The sequence below is a fragment of the Acinonyx jubatus genome, chromosome D3, assembly GCF_027475565.1.
Source record: "Acinonyx jubatus isolate Ajub_Pintada_27869175 chromosome D3, VMU_Ajub_asm_v1.0, whole genome shotgun sequence".
In the NCBI taxonomy this organism is placed as follows: Eukaryota; Metazoa; Chordata; class Mammalia; order Carnivora; family Felidae; genus Acinonyx; species Acinonyx jubatus.
In genome coordinates this window covers 11,426,985-11,447,019 of record NC_069392.1, presented here as the reverse complement: position 1 = coordinate 11,447,019, position 20,035 = coordinate 11,426,985, and the positions used below count along the sequence as shown (strand labels likewise).

The 20,035-nt window shown below is 52.0% G+C and overlaps 1 protein-coding gene across 5 annotated transcripts in view; it reads left to right on the top strand.

Moving 5' to 3' along the window:
- Positions 1-10,017, top strand: part of TBX5 (T-box transcription factor 5) — a 48,698-nt gene extending 38,681 nt beyond the window's left edge. For 4 of the 5 annotated variants that reach the window (XM_027043895.2, XM_027043894.2, XM_053205847.1 and 1 more), the window contains exon 9: positions 7,837-10,017. In XM_027043895.2, coding sequence (XP_026899696.1) covers positions 7,837-8,414 — 578 coding nt within the window. In that variant the 3' untranslated portion in view covers positions 8,415-10,017. The remainder of the gene's footprint in view (positions 1-7,836) is intronic. The other variant, XM_027043897.2, reaches the window with a different exon arrangement.
- Positions 10,018-20,035: the final 10,018 nt, after the last annotated feature.

Here is a 20,035-nt window from a genome sequence, read left to right as displayed (position 1 = left end):
TTCTTGTGTGGCCTTAGCCAGGTGTCCTGGCGTCTCTGTGCCTCAGTTTCTCGCTTTGTAAATGGTGCCGAGTTCCCGAGAGCACCTGATACTCGGTGAGCACCCGGCAGGTGTTGGCTCTGGTTACGGCTGTCGCTCTAGGAAGTGTGTCCGTGGAGGGGGAGGTGGTAAGGCTCCCGTCCCAGTGAAGCTTCGAGAAAGATACAGGACGGAGGGAACTACATACAATTGGGATGAATCCTACCTTTGCCAGTTGCAAATTTTTATGGTTAGGGGCAAGTTACTTAACTGTTCTGAGCCTTATTTTTTCTAATCTATAGATTTGGGCTCACGATTAGACTTATAGGCTTGGTGTGAGGATGTCATGAAATTGGGCTTGTCGTATATATATATATTGTTTAAGTTTTATTTTATTTATTTGAGAGAGACAGAGACCGTGCAGGTGGGGGAGGGGCAGAGAGAGAGGGAGCCACAGAATCCGAAGCAGGCTCCAGGCTGTCGGCACAGAGCCCGATGCGGGGCTCGAACTCACGGACTTCGAGATCGTGACCCGAGCCGAAGTCGGACGTTTAACCGACTGAGCCACCCAGGCGTCCCTCGTGCTTGTCGTATTTAGCACAAGGTGGACCCAATAAGCAGTCACTGGTTTGCTCCGGCGGGCCCAGTGTGGCCTGGATGTGTCTCCCAGCCTCAGTAGCCAACTCAATGCCTTTGGAATTCCAGTGCCCAGTGTCTGGAACATCTGAAAAAAAAAATATATATATATACCAACTCACTAACAACTGATGGAAACAGATGCTTTGGCAGTGTTCTGTGAGCCGAGGTTACTTGAGGAGAGTCGCACGGTTTGACTATTGGACGTGTACCGATCTCGCAGTTTGACGGAGAGAAAGGCCGTCGTTGGTTCAAGCCCGGGGCTGGGGTGCTGATCCGGGTGAGGCTGTTTTCCAGGTTGAATCTGAAGCCCATCCACACTCCTTGGATCCCGAAGGGTGGAACAATGATATCACCCCAACAGAACCCCTGGCCCGGCTCCCAGCGTGTCCGCTGCTGCGTGGCCTGGAGACCAGATGCGTGCAAAAATGTCTGCCTCTCCAGGCCCCAGCAGGGGTTGAGGATGTCACCTGGGCCACAGGACCCTGCACGGAGATGCTGTTCTGTGTTCTGTGTAAGGGTGCCCCGCCCAGGCTCTCCACCACGACCTTTCAACAACGCTGCTAGGTAGGTGCGGTTATTCACCCGCTTTACAGGTGGGGAAACTGAGGCCCGGAAAGGTAAACGCACGTGCCGAAGGCTCCCGGGGGGCAGAATTTGAACCCATGCCTGGTCAGCAGTATCAGCTACGATCTCAAAACGCCATCCTCCGCTAGAGACCCGTCTCGAGACCGAGACTGGGTCAGACACACGGATGAAGAGCTCACCGGGTTTGAATTAGGGAGTTCTGTCGATTAATGCCAGACCAGAAGAAGGGGAGGAAGAAGTTAAAAAGAATCAAGGCACTTCTTTAAGGCTCGATATTTACAGCAGCATCCGTGTCAATGCTTTTTCTCCTGGAGGCGGCGGGGGAGAGTCTGAAGGCTTTGAATGCCGGGGGGGAATGGACCCCCTCCCGTGATGGGAGCAGGTGACCCGCACAGGGCACTCGGCGGGTCCTCAGGTGAGCTCAGGGTCAGCTTGAGATGGCCACGGGCGAAGCCAGTGGGGTGGCGACCAGTCTGTGACAGGAGGTCACAGCAGCTGACGCTTTCCGGCTGCGGGCAACCCCCCCCCCCCCCCCCCCCGCTTTCTCAGCCCTAACTCCCTCTTCTGCAAAACTACGAGTGTGATAACAGCACCTCCCCCGTAGGGTTGCGGTGAGATGGGACGAGATGGTCTAAGGGCGCAGTGCCCTTTAGCTGGCCGCCGCTCTGCGCTTCTGAAGCTCACGGTGGCGAGAGGGTCGGATGTCGTCCCGCGTGGTGACATAACTGATGACCACAGTGGGCTAATGCTGCACAGGAGATCTGCAAAGTGCTGGTGCCTGTGAAGTGGGGGTGGGGGCCGGGGGGGGGCGGGAAACCTCTGCCCTTCTCACCCCCCGCCACCCTCCCCCCAAAAGGGAGCTCCCAGGGACAGCATTCCAGCCAAGCTCTGTCTGTCCTGCGTGCCTCGGAGATGGAGACGACAAAAAGCAATTCATCATCAGCCTCCATTGTAAGGTGATAAGGAATCAGCCAGGTTTCCTTCCAGTTTGGGAGTCCCGCGAAGTGGTGACTCCATGGGTGGCTTTCCCCGCCCCCCCCCCTCCCCCCGGTCCCCTGCCTGTCCCACTATCTGACTTCCCCTCATTGTCTGTCTCCTTTCCAACGAGCCCAGGAGGCAGGCCCAATGAAATGTCAAAGGGCCAGGCCGGCCGGAGGGCTTCTTGTGTTTGGACCCAGCTGTCTCCCAACTATCTCTCCCGATGGATGGAACCAAAAGAGCTGGGAAGGTCTTTTATCAACGCCACTCAATCAAATCCAGGACCCCGGGGCCTGGGAGAACACTTGTCTGTCTCTTGTTCCCCCTCCCACCCTGACAGCCCCCCCCCCCCCCACCGCCTTCCCACATTTAGATATCAGAGGCAACCCAAATAAAGATTTAAAGCAAAGCCATATACTGCCTTGGCCCTTCAAAGGCAAGTCAGAGGTGGGAGGAAGGGCGGGGGATATAGTTTTGCAGGGTGCATTTTGTCGGCGCTGTGTGCTTTTTCGAGGAATTTCACATTGCTTCCTTCCTTGGACCCGCGCTGTAACCCCTGAGCGGGGAGGGGGCTCAACATTTTGCAGGGTCAACAGGGGACCAAGAGGTTGGGTTCGCTTCCCAAGGTCACGGGGCTGGTGAGTGGCAGATCGGGGACGCATTTGTCAAAGAAATACCGGTTGAGCTCTTACTGTGTCCGGGGCACTGTGCTGAATATGGGGGATAAGCCGGGGTCGGGGGGCAAGGTGGCCGGGGTCCCTGCTCTCCCGAAACCTGTACTCTCATTGGGGAGACAGATAGTAATCAAGTGGATGAATTTATGATTTTCAGGTGGTGGTTAAGTGAGGGGCAGACTGGGGTCTTTTGGTTCCCAGTTGACGATCTCCCTACAGTACCATTCCGGTCTTTTCCACGTTGGGCTAAGAGCTAACATTACGGGTACACGCACCATTCTTCATCCATCCATCTGTCCATCCATCCGTCCAACCACCCACCCATCTATACCCATCCATCCACCCACCCATCCATCCAGGTCAAGGTTACCACCCTTTCGTATTTTCTGAACACAGCGGGTTTCGTGAAAGCCGAAAGGCTAAGCCCTCTGAAAGAGCACGGTTTTGTGACCCGGAGGGACCGAACTATAGTTCCGCTTCTGACTTGCTCAAGGTCACTCAGCCCAGTGGCTGGTGACCATAGTCTTTCATCTGAGTGAACCCAGTCAGCGAGGGAAGTGACCTGTTTGGGAATGGTGACAAATGTCCTTAACGGGAATAGCGATTTCAAAGCAGGCTTGTGGGTTTTCCGGCTCGAATCCACCCAGACACCCTCCAGCATGGGGCAGCCTTCCCAGGGCCATCTGTCCCATCGTCCAGAGGGAAAGGAGAGTAGACACGTCGTCCCTGGACAGCTAAGATTTGAACACATGATGGGCAAGGAAGATAGAAACTAAAGCACACTTCTTACGTGCATTCCTACAACAAAGTTAAGTATTAGCCTCCTATATAGTCAAAAACAGAAATTGGAATGGTAAAGTGGTTTGCCCAAGGTCACATAGCCGAGGGAGAGTCAGAGACGTGACCGCGCCCTAAAATCTGTGGTCTGGATTTATCATCAAAGCCACGTGGTCCAGAATCAAAAGCCGCCAGAAAGACGCAAGGGGCCGGGGATTTTCACGGGGCAATGAGGTGACGGGTGCTCAGCATCCCATAAGAGCTTTCCCGTAATTCAGGAGACACCGCGGGGTTCAGGACAGGTGGACTACGACTGAGCATTCTTGTTCTTCAACTTCCTGAACCTGAGCTGTTGGACCCGTCTCACGGAAGACTTGATGGCTGACTACAGCGCGTTCCCGGGCCGTGGAAAGTAGGCTTGGCTGGGAAAGAGGTCTTTGCAGTTGACCGGTTGGTTATCAGGCTCCCAAGAAAGAGAAGGAAATCAAGCCGCAACCCAAAAGGACACAGGGATCACATCCAAACCATTTATCGCGACCCACTTGAAATCTGGATCCGTGCTTCGGAATTTCTTGACAATGTGATGAGGTCCAAGAGGAATGTGAGAATGTTCAGGACCCGCTTTCGTGAACAAGCCAGCGTTTTGCTTTTCCTTAGGACTCTGCATCAGATCTTTGGGTTATTAAAGACTGGAATGTGTAATTTTACGATTTTCCAAAATGCGCCTCGGCCTTTTTCATATTATTCTTCCTTTTTTTCTACTTGTAACAAATCTGGAAGGGGATCAGAAACTCGGGAATGGTTAGTTTGCCTTGTTTTTTTTTCTCTTGCCAAGGGTACCCTGCAGCTGTACTTTTTATTATTGAAAACGGGAACGCCCTGGTTAAATGGAAAACCCAAAGGTTATGATTCTAGCAACAATGGAAACATTCAGATTTATGGATCCGGCGGCGGGGGTGGGGGTGGGGTTGGAAGGAAGCACGGAGGCACGATGGGACCAAGGGAGGAGGTGGGGAGGACAGAAAAGGTTGCGTGTAACAATGTCTTCAAGATGCCAGAGAGATGCCCCGTGGAAAGGTGAGAAATGTGGCCACCGGCTCATCTGGATGGCTTCGAACGTTCGGATGGTTGGCATGATGTAGACGAAGCACCTGGAAGAGCGGCCGCATTTTTTCCCTTTCTTTTGGACACAGGCGTGGGCGTCCTCTGGGGCCCAGATGTGTCCCAGAAAGAGTCTAGCTAACAACGCGCTTGCTGTGAGGCGGGTACGATCCCAGCGTAGATGTGTTTTGATTGGGGAGATTTTTTTTTTTTTTTTTTTTTTACTACCTGTGAGGGTCACTCCCGAGCTTGATACCAGGGCAAGTGTTTGGTGGAACCTAAACTCAGGCCACCCTATCCGAGTTGGGGAGCTGTTTTAAAATCCAGTGCAAAACCAAAGGACTCCCTGTGGGGTGAATGAGTCACTTGGAGCTTTCTAGCAAGGACCACCCCCCGTGCACAGGCTCACAGGCTGTTAGCCTCCCACCTTCGCTGTTCAGGGTGGGCTGGAGAGGGCCCCCCCCGCCCCCGCCATGTGCGCTGAGCAGGACCATGACTGTTCATTGACCTCTCTATCCACCCACCGCCTGGCACTTGGTAGGGGCTCAGTACGTCTCTGTTGGATGACTGGGTGAGTGGCCTTGGATATGAGGAATCTGGAGCGCTGGAAGCAAGGTGTGGTTGGCAAAGGAAGCCAGACCTGACCTCGAGTCCCGCCTCTGCCCCTTCCCTGTGTGACCTCGGGAAGGTCACTTCACCAAGCTTCGGTTTCTGCCGCTGAGACAGGCTGGAGAGCAGCCATCTTGAAGAATTACTGAGAGATTAGGGTAAGGTCACTTAGGAGGTGCTACATAAATAATAACTCGTATCTCTTCCCATTTTGTTCTTTGCCCTCACCGCCAGGCCGTTGGCCATCACAGTGAGGGGGAGGAATGTTCCAGTATTTGTTTCTTCTTTACACCCCCCAACGACAGACATATTTCTTTCTTTCTTCCTCTTTCTTTCTTCTTTTCTTTTCTTTCTTTTTTTAACATTTAATTTTGAGAGAGAGACAGAACACGAGCAAGGAAGGACAGAGAGAGAGAGGGAGACACAGAATCCGAAACAGGCTCCAGGCTCCGAGCTGTCAGCACAGAGCCCGACGCGGGGCTCGAACCCACGAACTGTGAGGTCACGACCTGAGCCGAAGTCGGACCCTCAGCCGACTGAGCCGCCCAGGCGCCCCACGACAGACAGATTTCTTAACATTTATTGATTTGAAAGAGATTGGAAGATGAGGACGGAAAATCTCCGGGCTGGGGGCTGAAATTCCAGCTAAGGAATGAATGAATCTGTGTTGGGGTTTACACCTTGGTAGAAGTTCTCAAATATTGCCTCCCTAAAGGAAACACCTGGAGGCGTGTTAATCTACATCAGGTCTGCCGAGGGACCAACTGGTGGTGTTACCATTGCAACAAGAGCTGCTCTTGACGAAAGCTATTGGGAGATTTACATGCTTGATTTTATTTAATTCTTAGCTGCCTGGTGAGGTAAATAGCATTAACTCGGATTCAGAGACGCTAAAAACGAGTCTCCGAGAGGGCAGACGCCCTGCTGGTGTCACACAGGCATTAAGCAGAAGAACGAGATCGAAACTCACATACATCTCCGCTCCTTAACTCGGGGTCTGGATTTTAGGGGACCCGTGAGCTCCGCAAACTGCACGCGAAGCTGTGCCAGGCACGTGCTGTTTTCCAAACTTTGTATTTCAGTGGGTATTTCCAGGACACAGCCCCGCACTTTTGTTCCCAAACGAGGCAGTGACCCCAGAGTCACGAAGGGAGACCCTCTTCCAGGGACAGAAGTACCTCCACTGCCCTACGCCGGGGACTACTGTCTGGGGAAGGGAGTGGACTGACGTTACGTTGTACCAGCTCTGCAGATGTTAACTGAGCCTTGCTCACGGAGGCATCGGGAGAGGAGCTGGGGCGGCGTCCGAGCACCCAGCCGTGTGTGCACGACGTGTCCATCTGTCCTTCCCATCTGTCGCACGGGTATTTTAGCGCATGGCTTTTTGGGTAGTGTAGTACCGCAGGGCAGAGACTTGCAGTAAGCTCCCTTGAATTGCAACCCTCGCTCCCCTGTTGATCAGCCACGCGCGTGAGGCCTCGGGCGAGTTTCCGAACCTCTGTGTGCTTCCTTTTTGCCATCTGCAGCATGAGGATAATCCCAGAACCCACGTCACAGGGTACCTTCCGGAGACAGCTTGGAACAGCACCAGGCAGGGGAAACGCTGCTGGCGTTTGTTTTTACTGTTGTTGTTGACGGTGTTATTACTGTTTTGCGCACGCAGAATGTACCGGAATCTGGGAATATCGTGATGGGTAGGACAGTGTCCCGCCTTCATGGAACATACGTGCCAGAGCGGAGGGAAGGAAAGAGTGATAGTTGTTACTTATTGGGTGTTTTTTTTTCTTTTTTCTTTCTTGTACCAAGCTCTGGACTAAGTTGCTTAATCTGTATTTTTCCGTCTCCTTCTCAACACCTCCCTTCACCGTGAAAAGTGGAAAAGTAGAAGCGTGTCGTTACTGTCCTTTCCATGTTATAGATGAAACTGAGCTCAGAAAGGTCAGCCTGTTTGCTCGAGGTCTCTACCCTCTTTATTTTGTTTTATTTTATTTTATTTTACTTTATCATTCTTATTTACTTGAAACAACTTATTTAATGTTTATTTATTTTTGAGAGGGGGAGAGAGAGAGAGACGGACTCCGAAGCAGGCTCCAGGCTCCGAGCTGTCAGCCCAGAGCCCAATGCGGGGCTCGAACTCACGGACTGTGAGATCGTGACCCGAGCCGAAGTCGGACGCTTAACCGACTGAGCCACCCAGGCGCCTCCCCTCCCTCTTTTCTTTTTTCTTTCCTTTCTTTTCTTTTCTTTTCTTTTCTTTTTTTCTTTTCTTCCTTTCCTTTCCTTTCCTTGTCTTTTCTTTTCTTTCTTTCTTTCTTTTTTTTTTAATCAGAGAGGAGGTTGGAGCTGAGTCTCCCGGACTTGATTCTTCACACCTTGGGCCCGAGGTCCCCCTCCGCCTTCAGAATGAGGGGTGGCTGGTCCCGGGGCCTCACTGGTCTCTCTCCTCCTGTCTTAGCAGATGAAGAATGTTCTACCACGGACCACCCGTATAAGAAGCCTTACATGGAGACGTCGCCCAGCCCTGAGGACCCTTTCTACCGCTCTGGCTACCCCCAGCAGCAGGCCCTGGGTGCCTCCTACAGGACAGAGTCGGCCCAGCGGCACGCCTGCATGTACGCCAGCTCCGTGCCCCCCAGCGAGCCGGTGCCCAGCCTGGAGGACATCAGCTGCAACACGTGGTCCGGCATGCCTTCCTACAGCAGTTGCACGGTCACCACGGTGCAGCCCATGGACCGGCTGCCCTACCAGCCCTTCCCTGCTCACTTCACCTCGGGGCCCCTGGTCCCCCGGCTGGCTGGCGTGGCCAACCACGGCTCCCCGCAGCTCGGAGAGGGAATGTTCCAGCACCAGCCCTCCGCGGCCCACCAGCCTGCGGTCAGGCAGTGCGGGCCTCAGACTGGCCTCCAGTCCCCCGGCGGCCTTCAGCCGTCCGAGTTCCTGTATCCTCACGGCGTGCCGAGGACCCTGTCCCCACATCAGTACCACCCTGTGCACGGGGTCGGCATGGTGCCAGAGTGGAGCGAGAACAGCTAAAGGGAGGGCTGCTTCGTCACAGACGTTGGCCGGGGAGAGAGAGAGAGAGAGAGAGGGAGCGGGAGACAGACGGAAGCAGAGAGGACCCCCGCGGGGGGCGTTTCTCCTCCACAGCGTTCACGTCTGCCCTCGAGAGCCCTGGACGCTGATCTAATCAGTAGCTCGAAACCACAATTCAAAAAAGGCGACTTTGTTGTTTCAACACTTAAAAAAAAAAAAAAAAGACAAAAAAAAGCCAAACAAAAAAAACCAAGATGCACCCCACCTGCCACGACCACTCCACGCGGCGGCCGGCCATGTTCACGCCTCCTCCGGGAGTCCTCCGTGATTCCTTCTTTTGGCCTCCAAAGGCCTTTGCCTTATCGAGGGTTTTAGCCTAAAGGTGTGGCTGGAGTCTTTCCTGTCTCAGTGTTAATGTTGACGTTGTTATATAATAAATAATAATATATTTTTTCTTTCAATTTTCTTAATGGGACCCAGTCCCTTATGGGGGGGGAGGGGGGGAGGTCTGAGGCAAGTGTGTTTCCTATATGTACTTGTGGGGGTTCCCCTCACGTACACCACGGCCGGAACCGGAGATTCGCCACCCTGCCCTTGACTAAGAAATTACCTACCTCTGCCACGTGATGTTCTCAAGAAAGTTCCCTACGTCCTGGCCTTTGTCCGACTTTTCCCACCTTGCCGGGCCTCGCGGAGCCCCGCTTGGCCCTTCTTCTTTACCAGCGGGGTCAGCATAGCGTTGCACTCCGTCTGGCCTCCTATCTTACTCAGCCCTCCCGTCGTCCCAGCTCTGTGTCTTTCCAGCCGTCTGTCGCTAGGACGTGGCCTATAGCTTCCCGACCGGAAAGCTTGCTTTGAAAAACTTAAAAAGCCTTGGGTTACACGCGGGCAGAACTGTGATAAGCCAGGAGCAAGCTCTGTGCCGACAAGCGTTGCAAAAAGGCCAAAGCAAATATTCGTCCTGATAAAACACAAAGCCAGCCCCAAGCTTCCAAATGTCCGTCACCGTCGCCGGCGACCCGGCCCGGACGCCACGCGAGGCCCGCCGTTCCTAGAGAAAGGGTGAGACGTGCTCGCCGATTGGTTTTCTCCAAAGTGATCATACCAACGCCAGATGCCGACACCAAACTGTGGTTATTGAAAGCAGAAAACAGTATTAAAAAAAAAAAATAAGCGTGTAAGTAAAATGTTATTGCAGGGTTCTTCAGATGTAATATTTTACTGGTACTATTTATTTATAAATAGGAATTCTAATTAAGTAATAACATGAAATGAAATCCAGCATGGGAGCTGGCCAAGAGCTTTTAATTTTATGAATACTCAAAACCAAGTTTGCGTTTTTTTTTTCTTTTGAATGTGCTTTGCTTTCTTGATTAAAAAAAAAATTTTTTTTTTTTAAACTGACCCTAATAAAGAGAACAGGGTAATATGTGAGGCTAAGTATGTCCAAGTATGAGCGAGTGTGTATGTTTGTACGTGAGTGTCTTCATGCGATCACGTCTTTTGATGTTGCTACGGGGGTGGGGTGAGAATTAAGTAACCATTTCGTGTATTTGTGCGCCAATTAATGCCTAATAAATACCATGTGCTTAAAAAAGTATAAGGGACTTGGATCCCCCCTTTTATTTTCCTTGTTCTTTCTGCTGATTGAATAGAGGGGAAGTTAGGTGGAGGGAATAGGAAGAAGTTCTCTTGCAGGTGCGTTTTTCGTCCTGTTTTCTTTGTCCGAGTGTGGTGGAGCTGTGAATATGTTTATCCACTGGCCTGTGTCCCTGGAATGGAGTTAATTGATTTTCACTGAATTCGTGCCGGCATCGGACAAGAAAAACCGTCAGGAATCTCAACTGATCAAAAGATGTACCGGTCGTACCGCATAGAACACCCCGTGCTGGAGTTTTCTGAAGGATCTCTTTCTTTGACCTTAATTGTTGGAAGTGAGTGTTCTGGAGGTCCCGATGCAAGCGACCTTGTGGGCCTTCCACGGATATTTATTTTCAACGCACACATTGAGGATTTGTGAGTTCTTCCTGTAGAATACCTATAAGGCGGAACAGAGCTACAAACTCGTGAGGGAATTCATGGCACGATGTTTAAAAACGTTTATAATTTCCGTGCCTGCGCCTTTCAAATGATCAAGAACCATCAGAGAGATCACATCCCCTTGCAACAGGAACAATTAGATTGTTGATTACAAATTACTCATTTAATCATACTCCCCGCCCCCAACCTTTCCTAGGCAGAGAACTCCCAAGAAGCGTGAATTAATTATACAGAAATGACAATTCAGCTTCTTTTAGGTGCAGTGGAGAAACTAGGTCAGTGGCATTCGTGTCCCTGCAGAGAATGAATTAGTGAAGTTTCGCCGAATAAATTCTGATTGTGCTCTAAATAGGTATTTCTTCTGAAGAAAGAAAGAAAGAAAAAAAAAAAGGTTGCCTTTGGAAAAATTAGCTTCCCAAACTAATTCCCCAACTGTACAAGGCAGGCAGTCAGTCTTATTTCTTCCCAAGAACGTCACAAGAGTACTGAATTAACACCACCACCCCCCTCTCTGGGCACAGCACTCAAATAGTTGCTGGCGTTGGAAAATCAATAAAAACATGTTCAGGGCAAGTTTCATAAATCAGAGAAGGGACATCTCATTCCATAACGGATGCAAATGAACTGCTTTGGGTTCCAAACAATGGTTACCAAGGATCTTCTCACCGAATTGGTAGGGTTAAGGTTGTCCTATCTAAATATTCGTGTAGTTTTATCATTATGTAGATGTCAGGAGACACGATGTAAATTGCTCCGTTCCTGTAATGTATTTGGTGGATACTTGCTCTGGACTGGACATGTGCATTTACTGCAATTATTGTTCACAGTAGTGAACAAGATGATAGGTTGTATCCTTCTGGAACTTCCGGTCTAGTGAGAGAAACAGCCCTTAGGTGATCATCTGCAAAATCAGTGGATTGCAGAGGCAGGAAGACCGATGAAGGCAGCATGCGTGAGGTCACAAAAGGGTAAGATGAGGGGTCCTAACTCGGTCTAGAGGAGGTGACTTCTGAGCAGAGCCCTGAACGCCGAGTAGGAATTAACCAGGTAAAAAGTTGGGAGGAGGAGCATTTCAGCCAGAGGGGACTTCCGGCTTGTGCAAAGGTCCCAAGGCAGAAATGGCGATGAAGGAAGGAGCCGTGGGATCATGAGTGGGTAGTGATGACCTTCTTTATATTCATTAATTCAACGAGCATTTGCTAAGGTTCCACCCTATGTGGTAGACACCCCTCCTCATTGAGCGCCTACTCATGGTGGTAGGCTCTTTTCCAGCTAGTTCCCAGAGGACAGTCTCGATCTGTGAGCTGGTGGGGCTTCCTTGTACTTGAGAGAGGAATGGGACAGCGTCCTCCTGGCTTTCTGGTCCAACACGGGGTATGTGAGCGTGGGACTCAAAGTTCTGGGATCACCGGAAGGATCGCCAAGACTTGCAGAGATTCAGAACGTTAGTATTCTTGAGCTCAGAGAGGTTGGGAACACCCCCCAGCCTCACTGCTGGTGTGTGGCCGAGCTCAGCAGGGACCCTCAGTTTACCCGAGCCTCAGCTGCCTCGTTCACTGAAAGGGGATAAGGGCACCTGCCTCAAAAGACTGTTGTGAACTTTAAGTGGGTGGTATCTATAGAAATGTCCAGTAAAGTACTTACTGTAGTGGGTGCTAAATAAATGCCTGCAAAGACAGACTTCCCTCAATGAAATGCAAGTGAGACGTAACTTTTATTCATTGAGTTAGCAAATGTATGTTTAGCGAACAATGATACCGATTTTCTAATGAGAAGATAAGAAATCCCAGAAACTGTTGGCTGGAATGAACATGGATAAATCTCTTTTTTTAAGTTAATTATTTATTTAGAGAGAGAGACAGAACCAGTGGGGAAGGGGCAGAGGGACCGAGGAGCTGAAGCAGACTCAGAGCTGACAGCACAGAGCCGGACGTGGGGCTCGAACTCACAAACCATGAGATTATGACCTGAGCCGAAGTCGGATGCTTAACTGAGCCATCCAGGCACCCCCCCCCCCCCCCCCGCCAAATAGATACACCTTTTAAGGGGGGAACTTGGCAAACTATATCAGAAGCCCTAAAATTGTGCCAATCAGTTAATCTGATGATTCCACTTTGAGGAATTTGGTCCTAAGGAAGTAATCGGGAATGTGCATCGTACTTATTTTCTGGGACGTTCATCATGATTTTTTAAAATTCTGCAAAACTGGAGGGGTGCCTGGGTGGCTCAGTAGGTTGAGGTCTGACTTCGGTTCAGGTCATGATCTCACGGTTGGCGAATTCAAGCCCTATATGGGGCTCTCTGCTGTCAGCACAGAGCCCGCTTCGGATCCTCTGTCCCCTTCTCTGCCCCTCCTCCGCTGGCTCTCTCTCTCTCTCTCTCTCAAAAGGAAATAAATAAATAAATAAAAAATAAATCCTGCAAAACTGGAGACAGCCTTATTATCCACTAATATAGTCAGTGCGGGTTAAATAAATTAGTGTACGTCTACACAATGGAATACCACATGGCTTATTTGAAAAAACACACATTTGTCGGGGCGCCTGCGTGGCTCAGTCGGTTGAGCGTCCCGCTTTGGCTCAGGTCATGATCTCACGGTTTATGAGTTCGAGCCCCGCGTCGGGCTCTGTGCTCACAGCTCAGAGCCTGGAGCCTGCTTCGGATTCTATGTCTCCCTCTCTCTGCCCCAAGGGGTATTTAAGATACATCGTAAGTCAAAGACGCTGACGACAACTGCCATGCCCAGCGGCTTCTCGGTCGTCTTGAATGCAACGGCCTTCATTCAAGCATAGAGGGGAACGAAAACCACTGTTCATGTGCACGACACAGGATTGTGAGTGCCTACGTTTTCTTTGTGTTTTCGGATACGTCTCCATTCTCCTGTGTGACGAAGACGAATTATCTTTGCAACCGGGAACAGAACTAGTGAAATAAAGTCTAGTTTCTTTGGGGGCGCATTGTCCAATCGAGTTTGTGAGGAAGGCGGGGCACCTGGTGTCTGTGTGCTTCAAGGGCGAAGGGGCTGGAGATCCATCGAGGAGTGCCCTTGGCCCGGTCGGTGACAGAGCTGGACGCCGGTCCCAGTCGGCCGACTGCTAATCACGGAACATTCTACCTCCGAGACAAGGAGACACCTGGGTGCTTCTCTGTTGCCACTTTCTGGGGTTGGCCCTTGCTGGCTTGTTCCTCTTGGTGGGGTAGGATGTTGTCCTGGTCCGAATTATTATTCGCTTGTTAACAAATACAGCACACACATGCACACGCGCACACACACGCACACAATATACACATATACAAACACGTGCGCAACATATACATACGAACACACACAGGCCGTTGTGAGAATCGCACCTTTGTTCCCTACCTGACCTGGCTCATAAAAGTCACCTTGCCGCTTACTGCTTCCGTGACCTTGCGCAAGTCACTTAACCTCTTTGACCCTCCATTTAATCATCTGCGGCATGAGGATAAGGGTACGCCCCCCCCCACCCCCCGGGACGTTCGAGCCAGCGTTCAGTGGGACAGTGGGTATCGAGGGTGCTGGGCACAGAGCCCCGTGTAAGGCAATGGCTGTCAGCTGATAAAAAGATGAATTAGTATTGATTATCCTCATTGCTATTAGCCCCTCTCCTCCCCGTCCTCCCCTCCCCCTCCCACCCCCTGCCCCTTCTTCGCTTGGGAAATTCGCCCCTTGCGATGTGCTACGAGTTTTACAGCGCACCTCAGCTCGGTGAGGGTTGGGAAAACGTCACCATCCTCGCCATCGCCACTGTCGTCACTTAGGACGAGAATTCAAACACAGGTCTTCCATCCAGGCCCCACCTCAACCCCGGGTCCCCTGCGGCAACCACGAGCGACCAGAAATCTCTACGCCCCAAAAGGCCGGCAACCCCACGCCTTCTCTCTTCTGACCTCAGAACTGCATTCTTCTGCCTGTTAATGAAGGAGAGAGAAACCCCATCAAAAGACTGGGGTGCCCCCTCCAAAAAAGGAGTAATGGAGGCAAGGAGGTCGAAAAAAACCGAATACCCATCACACGAGGAATCCAGCACAAATAGGGTTTTGCCCAAGTGTTCACCCCACTACATAGCCCCGTGGCCTTGAGCAAGCCTCCTCGCCTTCCTGGTCTCGCCCACACAGACCGCTGCTCCCAAGTGCTGGTGTCAGGGGCTGCTTTGGGGGAGCCCTAGAGTAAGAGAGTAAAGCTGCTCATCCAACAGCTCCCCAGCCCCTCAGACAAGGGGTAGGAGTCCTTGACCCAAGAAAGGCTCCCTGTCTCTGCCTCTGTCTCTCCCAGCGTCGGAATCTGGAGTAGAGAAATAAACGGACTGACGTTGCTCGTGCTCACTCGCTCACTCTGGTCCCTAAGCAAACTCTCTTCGAGTTCCTTCCACCTAGATCCCCCAGATTGTCCCTTTCTTATAATTGTGGTTCTCTAATCTTCCCTTCACCTCTGTGAGTTCCCTTTCAGAGCTGTCACCCACACTTGTATAGGTTGAACGTGGCACAACCCTCGGAAGGCAACTTTCACAGGGGTAGTCTACCTGAGTGGTGCCTCTTGGAGTGGTGCAGTGCACAGCCTGCCCAGCTGTCCTTGGCAGCTCTGTACCACGACTCCTGTCATTACGTTCTTTTCTTTAAGGTGGCACCCTAGCTGATAAAAATCTTGATGTGGAAATCGCGTAGAGACCTTCTGTCCCAGCCCTCTGCCTCCGGAGAAGTCAACGTCTAAAAACCATGGGCATGAGATAGTTGCCGTAGGGTTGAATCCTGCTCAAACCCAATTCAGGTATTCTGCGGGTTGAATTTTGTCCCTACGACAAAAATCCAGAGGAGAAAAGAAATCAGCCATCACAAGGGACGCTTGAGGCAGAAAAGCTGACTTGGCTTTCTCAATATCAGTTGTATGTAGGAGGTGAGTCTTATTTTCCTGTTCTGTTTATCTGCTTGAAGTAACATAAGCTGGAAGTCTAGCCATTGGCAGTGGCCTTGCCCAGCTCTCTCTGCTACCTGCCTTCTTTCCCTGGAGAAAAATGCAGTGGAAGGGAAAAAAGGAGGAGGGAGAGAGAGAGAGAGAGAGAGAGAGAGAAGGAGAGAGAGAGAAACCCCAGGAAAGCTTTTACATTGCTCTAATTTCTGAAACATAAAAGCTATTCTTTTAGAGTAAATCCATTTTTTCCCTGTGGCATTAAGGACAGAGACATTCCTATGAAAATAATTTGTCAAGTCCCGACTGATCAAAGATATATATGAAAGGACCCCACTTTTTTTCTTCCCAATGCAGAAACCAGCCCCCATCCCAGCTCAGAATGAATTGGCAATTCATTTACTGACTGTCAGTCGAAGTAGCACAATCCCCACCACATCTTTAACTGGGACGGGACCAGAAGGAAGCAATTCTGTGCCCACCGAGTGTACAAGCTGGGGGTATGTTAGTGATTAAGGGATCCTGGCCTGGGGGAGGCAGAGAGATATGACTCAGATTCACAAATGCACCATAAATCTCCCTCTTTTATTCAAAATGTGTGTTTTATAGTCGTTTCCTGGCCAATTGCTGCCTTGAATAAATATATAACATATCTGGACTTAGCTTTTTAGGCCAAGAGCTGGGGTTTGTCTTGAGGGCCAGGCATTCTTGATACTTCCAAGAGCTAGCAAAAGAAGTGAATGGTGAAGCTCTCCTTTCTTCCTGATGCCCCAGCCACATTCTACGCGGAAGAGAAAAGTGGAGGTGGGCGCTGATCGGGCCGACAGAGACAGGGCAGCATCGGGGTCTGCGGAGCTGAAAAGGCCGCCAGCCCGCCTTCCCACCCGGCGCCCCCTGACCAGGCACCCGCCCGCGAGGCTGCAGCCTCAGAAGGTCATTGGCTGCATCTGTTCAGATCCATTGACGCAGGCACTGGCCAAAGTGCTTGGCTTAAAGGATCAGGGGTTTAGGGGGAAAAAAAAAAAAAAGAAAGAAAAGAACACGGGAGATTTCTGTTCATTCCCAAAGCATCAGGTCCCCGGCTTGCATCCCATTCCCTCAAGGCTGCCGTTTCCAGAGGTGGGAGGACCGGAGGCCCGATGACTTTTACCCACGCTCCTCCTCCCGCTTGCCATCACCCTGAGGTTGAGGTTAGATCAAGCCCCAGAGAGCACCCCCCCGACCCCCAGCCCTGGGTACTGAGGGCTGGTTGTCTGCTGGGCATTCTACGGGATGACGGGGCACAGGCCCCAAACTCGCCTTTGAGCCCCTTAGAAGCCAGCAAAAAAACCAAAACAAAACAAAAAAACGGAGAACCTACTTTGTTACGAGGTTTCTGACACAGCCCTGTGGGGAATGCCGGGACCAGTGTCATCCCCATTTTACAGGTGAGCGAATGGAGGCTCAGAGAGGGGGTCACTCGCCCCAGGCTCCGTTGCTACCGCAGACAGACAAGCGCTTCCCCCTTCTCCCTTGGGGTGCTAGGTGCTCGCAGGGTGCCCAGCGACAAAGCCGCGGCAGCATAGTCCCCGTCCTCGAACGGATCTCAGTCCAGTGTGACGTTCCAGGCCTTGCGTCTGGATTCCTGAGAGTCAGCTCAGGGCCCGGCAGGAAGTGGGTGCTCAGAAACTTTCTGCCAAATCCCCCGACTTCCCACAGGCTGGCTGATCTAAGTTGGAGGGAATGTTAATCTTGATGTATACGCAGGGGTCAGCGAGTACTTTCTTATTTCTCAGAGAGAGTTGCGCGTAAGAACGCTCGGGGGTCAGGGGAGACATTCGGGGGGAAGGGAGGGCTAAATCTGGCGTAGCCTGTAGGTTACAACCTCAAGGGCAGGAGCTCGGTGCTGAGTGGGGCTCAAAGGCCGGGAACGAAGGTGCAGGGTGGTGGGGGGGGGCAGGGGGGTGGGTCTCCACCGGGGGCAGAGCTGAATCCGAAGGCCCAGGATGGAGTCCCACCTTTGCCACTTCTCCGAGATGCGGGGTCTGGTGACCTTCGTCCGCTTCCTGTGTCTTTACTCGTGCGGTAAAGAAAGATGGGAGGATTGTCTGTGAATGAAAACTGAGAGGGGGAGAAGGAAGGACCTATGTGCATGGTGCCAGGCATGTGAAACACACTCAGAGAGCAGAGCCATTTCAGCTACTGTCTCCGCGCCCGCCCAGTCGTGCAAAGAATCTGGGACTGCAAACCTCCGCGTGGTCCGCGGAGGACGAGCAATGAGGGGACAGAGGCCGGGATCCCGAGCACACACCAGTGAGCTCTAGCTGGTCCCGTGTGTGCAGGCTGTGTTTTCCCAAAGTGGCTACGGCAGTAACTGCGTCCCCCGGTGGCTTCTAGAACCTTCGTGCTTCTCCCATCAAGAGGTGGAGTCTGATTCTCCCCCTGGAGTGCGAGCTGGACCTCGTGGTGGCTTCCTTCTGGCAAACGCCGTGTGAGAGGGGGCGATGGTCCCCAGCATCAAGGGCCGAGCTGAAAGCGGGTCAGGCCCAGGGTGGGGGACGGGGAGTGACCTCCTCAGTCGGAGAACCTCCCAAGGCGAGGTCATGAAAAGCGGGTGCCGTTTCTGTCTTACTTGCCCCTGCCCCCGGGAGACTCACTCTCGAAATCCAGCCGGCCTTCTGTGAAGGGACAGCCGCCTACCGGGAGAGCCCCCAAGGGGAGGTCCGTGTGGAGAGACGTAGAAGCCCCAGCCTGCCAGCACTACCCCCAGAACTGAAGAGCCTTCATTTCATCCTGCAACCCTGTACCCCCCTCCCAACCCCCTCCCACCCTGCCCTTGACCCGGTAGGTGCAGAGGCTCAGGGTTCCGGCCACACACTGTCTGGATCACGTAAGAAAGCGTCGTCCTGCACCACCCCCTTTGGGGATAGTTTGCATCTCAGCCCTCAGAGCTGGAACATCCTGTGTAGTTGGTAGAAACGTACTTGGCTCTGAACTTCCCAGCTGCCAAAACGAGGAGAGAATGAATCGTTTGTGACAATAGTCCGAGAGGTTGTAAGAGACCAACAGATCGCCATGTTTGCTAAAAACCGGGAGAGAGTTTTCTCTTGGGTTCCTGGAAAGATGACGCAGTGGGGGCGCCTGGGTGGCTCAGTCGGTGAAGCGTCCGACTTCGGCTCAGGTCACGGTCTCAGGGTTTGTGAGTTCCAGCCTCGCATCAGGCAGCTCAGAGCCCGGAGCCAGCTTCGGATTCGGTGTCTCCCTCTCTCTCTGCCCCACCCCTGCTCACGCTCTCTCTCTCTCTCTCTCTCTCTTTCAAAAATAAAGAAACATTAAAAACACTTTTTTTAAGTATTTGTTGAATGAATAAATAATAAATGGCTGTACAGTCATTCCAACAGGTCCTCCATCAACAGGATCTCTCATAACAAAAGAGGGCAAGGAACACCCTGGTTTAAAGAGGTAAGAAGTCAGCTTGGGAACTGGAGAGACATCTAGGCTCAAGTCCCATCGATGCCTCTGACTGGCTGTGTGACCCTAGGTGAGTTAGTCAACGTCTCTGGGTCTGCTTGCCTGCTCTCGGAGACAGGGAGACTCCCCGCGGCGGTTTCATGGCGCAGCGAGAACCACGGTGATTTTGAAAGGTTCCCGGGGCAGGGCTGAGGTCAGTTGGAGCCCAGACCCTTCCCTTTTCCTCTCACTCTCTCTTTCCTGTGCTTCACACTCTCCCCCAGCCACTTGAGAAGAACAAGCTTGGGTTTCAAGTGGTTCCCCTGGGAATGGGGCCCCAGGTAGGGGGCAGGGGCAGGACCATCCCCCCCCCCCCCCCCCCCCCCCCCCCCGGCACTCAGGGCCGATCTAAAAACAGGCCAGGGGAGGGAAGACCTCCTCCCTCTGCGCACCCTCCCTGCTCTTTGGGGAAGCAGGCCAGCCAGGGCGCCCTGTCCTAAGTGCCTCCCGTTCCCCTCCCCCCTACACCCCCACGTCAAGCTTCTCCTCTCTCGAGGAGGGAACTGTAAGTACTTTAGACAACAGGCTGATAGTGTCAATGAGATGGATGAGACAGGCAGCTTATCTCGCTTAAAGAGACATGACTGGCTGGGCCTGTGGCCTCCCCCCCCCCACCCCTTCTCTTCCTTCCCAGCCTGTGAATTTAATTTTCTTTCAGATGCACATTCGCAAGCACGCCTGCACCCAGACCCGGGGAAGCTTCTTCAGTTTACCTCGTCTTTCTCCCTCTTGTTCACTGGGCTCATTGCTTGTGAAACTCAGGCAGCCACCAGGATGCCGACTGGGCCCTTAAGGAGACTGAGAGGACTCTGGAAATTTGAGCGGGGGGGGGGGGAGGGCAGGATGGAGTATCCTCCCCTCCCTTCAGCAGAATTAACTGAAAGGAAAGGAAAGAAAAAAAAAAAAAAGAAATAAAACCCCCAAACAAAAAAACAACAAAACCCTTATTTCTACTCCAGACTTTTAGGCTCTCGAGTCTAGATTCTAGAAGCTTGAATTGTATTTCCAGGCATGACAACGTTCCTGAGCTTTGGGGCTACAGGTGGCAACGTGAAAATTGGAGGTGCTCAGGGCTGTGGCCCGCTTCTAGATCCAGACACAGGGACAAAGGGGTAGAATGTTTGCCGGAAGGATAGTCCCAGAAAATGAGAGGTTGTGGATCAGT